The sequence below is a fragment of the Beta vulgaris genome, chromosome 2 (assembly GCF_026745355.1).
Source record: "Beta vulgaris subsp. vulgaris cultivar EL10 chromosome 2, EL10.2, whole genome shotgun sequence".
Taxonomy (NCBI): Eukaryota; Viridiplantae; Streptophyta; class Magnoliopsida; order Caryophyllales; family Amaranthaceae; genus Beta; species Beta vulgaris.
In genome coordinates this window covers 43,910,919-43,918,798 of record NC_079203.1, presented here as the reverse complement: position 1 = coordinate 43,918,798, position 7,880 = coordinate 43,910,919, and the positions used below count along the sequence as shown (strand labels likewise).

The following is a 7,880-nucleotide window of genomic DNA, read 5'->3' as shown; positions in this document are numbered from 1 at the left end:
AATTTGTAAGGAAATTCCCATGTCATCCATTACCACTCTCATTCCTCATGAAGAGGATATAGAGGAACTAAGAAAGATTATTAACACTATGGTTTAATGTATGGCCAGTTTTGTACTGATGACAGATCATGACTGAGCAGCACTCATCTCCCTCGTGTTTGATTGAAGAAGCCCTCCCCAGTCCCCAAAGAAACAAGGAAAACAGAAAAGCAAATCCTTCAGTCTTCAGATATTAGAAGCATCCTAGGCTTTAACCACTTCTCTTGCATAAATATCCATTACATGGGAATTTAGTATGCATCTTTACTTACAGGGGATCCATATTTACAAGAACTGCAAAACCTAATAAACATAACAACGCATAATCATAGAACTAAGGACCAATTTTACAAGAAACATGTATGTACTATGTGTCTATGTAACAGCATGATCAGCAATCAGCATCAATCACATCAGGCGCTAAATCCCCTATGCAGAGAGCTCCAAGGGCCAGAAGGAAAGCTCGGGCAAGCTTGTGCTGAAGCCTCTGCCATTTGATTAGTTGTGATCCCGGCATTGCATATGTTTGCAATCGAACGCATGTGCTTCATTCCGTATTGAGATAGAGATCCACAATGCTTTTCAAATGTCCTTACCTGCATAGAAATTAAGTTGTGTGTTTAGGATTTGAATTGAATTTTCTTCAACTTCAAACATAGTCTAACTGTAAAATTATCATATATGATCATGTTACCAATGTTTTCAGGCAGTTCCAGTCATCGACGAGGGGTTGTCCTGTAGGTCGGACAGTTTGTAGCACACCTAAGCCCTTCTCGATTCCAAATAGAAGCTTTCCAATGAGTTTGATGCTGTCATCCAAGTGCACTCTGTGTGACATCACCTCCATAAACTGCTTCTGGGCATTTATCTTTCTTTGAGATCCTTCAGAAGCCTTGCGAAACTGAAGAAGATCGAAAGTCTTAAGATTTGTTCATAATGTAATAAGAATGATGTATATTACTAAAGCTAATGGTATTTTGAGAGTGATCAAGGAAAAGGGACCTTGTTCCAGAAATGGATAAGATCGGCATCTCGTTGATTAACAGCATTAGAAGATGTAGGATGCAACGAATTATCATCCACATATGTGTAATTTTCATTATTAGGATTTGTACCCATGTACAAGTAAAGCATGTCCTGCGTAAGCTCTTTATCACCATACTGCATGACATGTGAGCCGTAGAAAGGCTTTTCTGCTGTCTTCGTCTTAACCTGCAATAGCCAATATCCACAAGACCACAACAATCCATCACTTTTTCAAATTTCTATGTGAGAAACTCTCCTAATTCTTTGTAATGGAAAAAAAAACCACTAATTCACTTGTAGCATTACTGAGAACAGTGAGAACTGATATTCATAAATTCTTACCACTTCGTATTGCTGCTTCAAAGATTCCGTGTGCAAGTTGTGCCTCTCACTGTCCAAAATATCAAACATTAGAAATCTTGATTTACGATCAGTTAGAGAAGGATAGAAGGCATGAACAAGAAGAAGTTACCCTAATATATAACTACGACCTACGATGCAAATTCTTGTATTAGAGGGTTTGACGGTCAGACTATGTATATTTAAAACAAAAACAATTTACAAAAAGGACTACAAGTTGGTCTATGAAAAAGTTGAAAAGAACCTTAAAATTTTTGAAAAAAGTTGCACAAAATACTTGTAAAGTGAATTGCTCTGTTCGTTTTGGGTGCCTGAAGATTCAGCTACCACCTAGAGAACGAACACGCAAACAATCCTTTTTTGTTTCCGGTACTTATTTACTCTCATTAATCCTCTTCCAATAACTCAATATATATTTCTTTAGTGAACGAAGAGAGCACGATTCTTTTATACCTATCTTCGATCCAAGACACGCTGTACAAATCACCCAAACAGGTATCATACTCTGGAGGAACATTAGGATCCTGTCCAGGACAATAGGTTCCCCAACTACTCTCTACAGCATTTGAAGCAGTGGTAGCATATATATTAAGTCCTTCAGGAAGAATACCCTCAAAGATGCTCCCAGATTCACAGGCTTCAATATAGACTACCTGATGATGTCAGAGGTTCAAATTCAGTAAAACTATACATTATACAACAATGACAAACTTTTGCTGTAATATATGAAGGGTGTTGGCGAGATATTCTTAGTGCTTACCAGGCTTTTATAGGTTCCAGACGCATGTTTTTCCTTCAAAGTTTCAATGAGCTCATCAGCGTAAAGGTATGGATAGGTAGGCATACCTGATTAAAGGATGAATAAACGAGTGTCATTTAAGGCCCTGTCCAATAAAAACCCAAGAAATTGGAAATCTGTAGTCCATCCCCCTTACATGACAGGTTAAACTGAGTAATTGCTTAATGTCCAAAACATATCGATCTCCAACGAAATATCTAACGACTAGGTCATGCCACAGTACTGTATCTTTACTCTCTTACAATATCTTTCACCTAGCATTATTGCCTCGCATTGATCCTATGCAATGAAAAATCTTTTAACTTGATGCTGCAATTATGCCTATCTATCCATAACCAGGCCTAAGTACGATGGCAGATAGTGTTATGACTTATCACTTATGATAGACTGATAGTCCATGAGAGAAACATGCAAAACAGGAAAGATCGTTATAAAGCTCAAAAATACTAACCGAGCACACCAGCACCACCATGGTCTGAGTAGAAGATGAAGATGTGATCATTAGGTCCGCTATTCACCACCTTCCCGCTGCCACCAGTAATGGCATCTTTGTTTCCAAGTATAGCTGCGAAAAAGTTCTTGACAGTCACATCTTCCCCTGTATAATCCTGCCACAACATGCAAAATAAAGTTGAGACAAAATGCACACTTTTTACGCAACAATCAACAAAAGTTTGAGTTCATATAAAACCTTTGGTACTCCTGCATAGACATCATGTCCATAAGGACTATTAATGAGAACTCCAGGTCTTGGATTCTCTTCGTCATAAGCAATGTCATCATACATGAATACGATGATGTTTTCATCCTTTAGACCTCCTTTTTTTAGCACTTGGTAAGCATGACAAACATCTGCCTGCGATATGAATGAAGATCATTATGCTGATTGCCAAGATTCATGTCATAGAGCTCACCAAAATATAAGGTGGTTTAAAAGAGAACAATCATAGAAGGACAAGATTTACTTCTTTATTAAAGGTTGTTTATTTTCAAGCAGAACTATAGCAGAAACTTAATCCTAGCATATGTTAATCAAACAAAGTTCCAAGTTGAGCACTCGTACAAAAGAATACGAGTTTATATCAATTAAATGAACTTATTACTCCTGTCAAGTTCATCAATTGAAAATAGAACTATTGTTTGAGATATATATGTTGGTAAAGATTGCACGGAAATGAAAATGGAAAAGGGAGACAGAGACAAGGACATAAGGAAACATACAAATGCAAAATTAAAAAAGTAGGGAATGGGAAGCAATTGGAAATGCTTCCAAAATTACAACAAATACACAATGTAACTTAACTAAAAGCCATATGTATAAATATAGTGTAGCAATTTAAGTTATTCTAGTGACATATTAACTACTCAAAGATAGATAGGTAGGAATCAAAGGTGATTGTGGTGGGTTGTCCATTCGTCTTCCAAACTTTCATATTGGTTCTCTTGCGTTGATTTATCATCCGTTAAGATGTTTCAGGTTGACCTAATATTCATGTTTAACTGATTTATTCTCTCCCAATAAAAAAATCGATTATAGTATATAAAAGTCCAAAAAGCAAAAACAACTATAGGTAAAAATAAATAATCCAAATAAAGTCCAACACTTTAGAAGTTAGAACATGTCAGACATTACTAAGTTTGATCGTCATGCAATTGTTCTTGACGTTGGACTCGGGTCAAAGTATTGACTTTAATTTATTTAATTAAAGTTCAAGACACTCCAGTTGCTCAAAAGTAATTGAAAAGATATAATCTATATATATATATATATATCTAAAATCCAAGACAAACAAATACCATGTTGCCACATGTACAATAAAAATGTGTGTTTCAAGACTCAAACTCGTGACCTTTCATTTGATATGCTAAAGCACTAACCAACCGCACTATAATATTCAGTTGGTCCTTTTGGGGTAAAAATGATTTTAAAACAAAATAATATATCTATTTTTGAAGACTTCAAATACACTTTGGTAGATAATCCGGGATATATTGTCGAGGACACAAACTAGTTTTACATATCTCAAAGTGACCTTTTCAAAAAAAATTCATGCGCCATGTACCTAGCTTAGTTAGAAAAGTATACGAAAGGTGTAAATGTCTACTTTTTTCAACTCTCCTCTAGACAGTAGCAGTAGTTAACCAGCTTTGATTACAGTTTTGTACTAAAATTTGTAATATCGCCGTTAATTTATATGCACCTAGACCTTTTCAACTCTCCTATACAACAATAATTTTATTCCTATTGATGGTTACTTCAATTGCAAATAACATTGAGCAAGGCCTACTTTTCATGTCGCTATAGTTTCTTGTCTTTTTCAACAATCAGGAATTTCATACTAAAACACAATATATTCAAATTAACCCAATTAACTTCATCATCTAATATTGGTTGGAATAAGTATCTTTGTGTTAGAAAATGACTTAGAAAGTATCAATCAAGTGTAAAGTACCAAACTATGGCTTCAGGTCTTCAGCATTACAGGGACCACATGTTGAGCAAAGAGCCAAAGACCAATCACCAATGACCAAATCTGGAAGTTCTTAAACTTCCAGATTACTACTAAAAACGCGTAGTCCAAGTTACTTATACACCCTCCGCAATAGTAACTACTACTAAAGAAACCAACAATTTGATCCCATGGTACCAAGTAGTACTTGGTTTAGTGGTAAAGAGAGCACCCTTCCAACCTTGATTGAGGGTTCAATCCCCACTAGAGGCACTTTGAGAGTAAGGATTCCCCTTACCCTTCCCCCTTACTCTCAAGTGTCTGGCCCATTCAGACTCGAGCGAGTCCGAACCACTTCTTCTTACCAAAAAAAATAAAATAATAAAAAGTAATAAAAATTTGATCGGGTGGTAAAGAACCAAGTATTTGGTTACTGATAACAATTAAATTTAAATTAGATACCAAATTAGATATTTGATTCTAATTCTCCTTTCGATTGTTCTTATAAAGCACGCAGAATATATGAGGTTGGACTTTAATGTGGAGTACTTTCAGTACATATATTGATAATATTTTAAGAAAATAATATTATGAAATTGTTTTTTCTTTAGCATAATATGATGATATGTTTTTTAAAATATATTATAAGAGGTATTAGTAATCAAAATATATTTAACATACATGCTTTATATTTAGAATTGGAGGGAGTAATCACTAATCAGTACTGAGTAGTTAACTTAACACCTCCACTACCTCAAAAAGAATTTTTAAAGAATCTACAAGAAAGCCAAAACTCTATACCCCTAAGAAGATACAGGATAGTAGAAGCTTTAAATTAATACACCTCTAAAGGACTCATAATGATGCAAATAAAGCCAAAACTCTAACCTAAGCAAAAAAAAAGTAATCCCTAAATAAGTTAAATTTACACTAATTAATGATATGTCAAGAATCAGAAAATATGTTAATGTTATCATAGCAGCTCAAACACTTTGTTGTTGTGTTAAGTTTGTCTTAATATTTTTGCTTTCTTATCTTTTTTGAAGACAATATAATACTATAGCTTTACATCACACTTTCCAAATTATTCTTCCCATTCAACTACAAATGAGTGGAGTTTGCTTGCTCCACTATACCTTTCTTTGTCCAACAGTGTTAGAATAATGAAAACTAATACACCCTTTATTCAAAGTAAGGGTTGGAATCAATGCTTTCTGTTTCACACTTTTTTTTTAAGTTCACTTTCGTTCTCATAACTTGTTGACTTTATTTTACACCAACTAATAAAATTAAGAGTTTGGAGGACGAAGAAAAGTAGATGTTTTAATCGTCATAACACTATTGTGTTAAGTCTGTCTTAATATTTTGAGTTTTGGGAATTGAAGTGTTAGATTATGATATTGTGTTATAGATTGGTAATACACTAATACTAGTAATATAGTGACCTGGTTTGAAATTATTAAGATCTAAAATGAGCCATATGTACTGTTCTGTCGGTTCATATTGAAGGTTGGCTGAATTTTAACAGTAATTTATAAGAAGCAATATATTCATGCATGTTTAGATTTGTTTCGTCGTGTATTTTCAAATATTTAAATTTTCATAATTCAACATATTTGGTAATATATAAACTAAAATAAAAAGATTTGGTTTGGTCTTGTAGTAAGGTGTTGCATGATAATTGATAATATAACATTAATATAACCTAACTACCTAAGTGTACTATAAATATAATTGTCTTTATCAAATACATAATTGGATTATAGTATAATTACCAAAATACTCTCAATTTTTCTTAACATAAGATAAATATCCCTTGTAAATAGAGAAAATTTAAAGATCCACCTTTCTGTCACAAGAATGAAATGAGGTCTACGACCAAACTAAACCAACTTTAACTCTTAAGGATCCAACAATTAGCTAACGAGACAATCTTTCTTTTTAGAAACAACTCTAAAAAACGACAAGATGAAACGTACGTAACAGAGTATACAATTAGAACTTATACTTAGTTCCATGGTCCCACTAAAACCTTGTAACGAAAGAATACCAGATATTCATAAATCATAGACGTTATAGTACACCGACTCACCCATTTAACTCTAATATAAATTAATATCTTCACTTTTCAACAATATTTGACAATATTATATACACAAATATATATCAAAAGACATGCGTTATATCTTACTATAGATAAGATAATTATCTCTCTTAACCAACTTTTAATCATAATTGAAGTATTCACATTATTATACTTGTACTTTTAAATATTACTCCCTCCGTCTCATAATATAATGCCTATTTCATTTTTGGTGGTCAAACTTTAAAATCTTTGACCGAATATTCTCATTTGTATATATAAAAAAAACATATTCATGTAGGATCTTGTTAGATTCGTCTCAATGTGTAGTTTCATAATATCAACTTTTTATATTTTTTATTAATAAGGAATTGAAGATATTAAAGGTCAAAGTTACGTTTTGGAGACCGTGAAAAAAGAAACAAGCACTATATTATGAGACGGAGGGAGTAAATTTTTTTTAATATATCTTAGTTAGAATGAAAAAAATGCATATTAAATTTGAAGACACGATATCAACTTGACGCAATGGCCGAGTCCAAATATTAGTTTCTCTTAAAACTATGTATAAAGAGATGGATAAACTAATAGAAATCGGAGTGAGGATAATCTAAGTAAACATAAAAATCACCTGATGCCTGTAATTCCAGTAGCCACTAGATCCGGCAATCAGAACTGCCCATCTAGTCCCTACTGAATCATCATCGCTCTCAAAGATAGAAGGATGATCAGACGGCCATCTGATGAGGTTATCCACCATCAGACGGCTATCAACGACCGAGCTCATCAAAACGCATAACACTAACAGAACACCGGAGGTGTAGCGGATCATCATTTTGGGTGAACCGTTATGAAACTTCTTTTAAAAAGAGGAGAGAGAAAATAAGAGAAGTGGTGCACTAGGAATTTTGGTAGGGGTATTTGTAGGAAACATTCGAGGGAGTAATGAAGTCATCAAGTGTAAGAATCAGCCGCCTTTTTTGTGGTGACAAATTTTGGGTGAGAGGTATATCTACGGTTGTGATGAAAGATTGAAAATTTGGATGGCTAAGATGTGTGTTCACCTATATTAGTTGTTGTGGGTCCGCTTTAGTAGATTTTGAAACAGCGATGCTAAAGCAAC

At 33.9% G+C, this 7,880-nt stretch overlaps 1 protein-coding gene across 1 annotated transcript; it reads right to left on the bottom strand.

The window, feature by feature from the left end:
* Window positions 1-204: 204 nt before the first annotated feature.
* On the bottom strand, window positions 205-7,650 carry LOC104886414 (vacuolar-processing enzyme). Its single transcript, XM_010670870.4, has 9 exons — window positions 7,389-7,650; window positions 2,916-3,080; window positions 2,676-2,832; window positions 2,186-2,271; window positions 1,879-2,078; window positions 1,408-1,456; window positions 1,042-1,251; window positions 734-940; window positions 205-635 (listed from the first exon to the last, which is right to left on the bottom strand). Exons 1-9 carry the CDS (start codon window positions 7,590-7,592, stop codon window positions 453-455), a joined length of 1,461 nt encoding a protein of 486 aa, XP_010669172.2. The 5' UTR covers window positions 7,593-7,650; the 3' UTR covers window positions 205-452.
* Window positions 7,651-7,880: the final 230 nt, after the last annotated feature.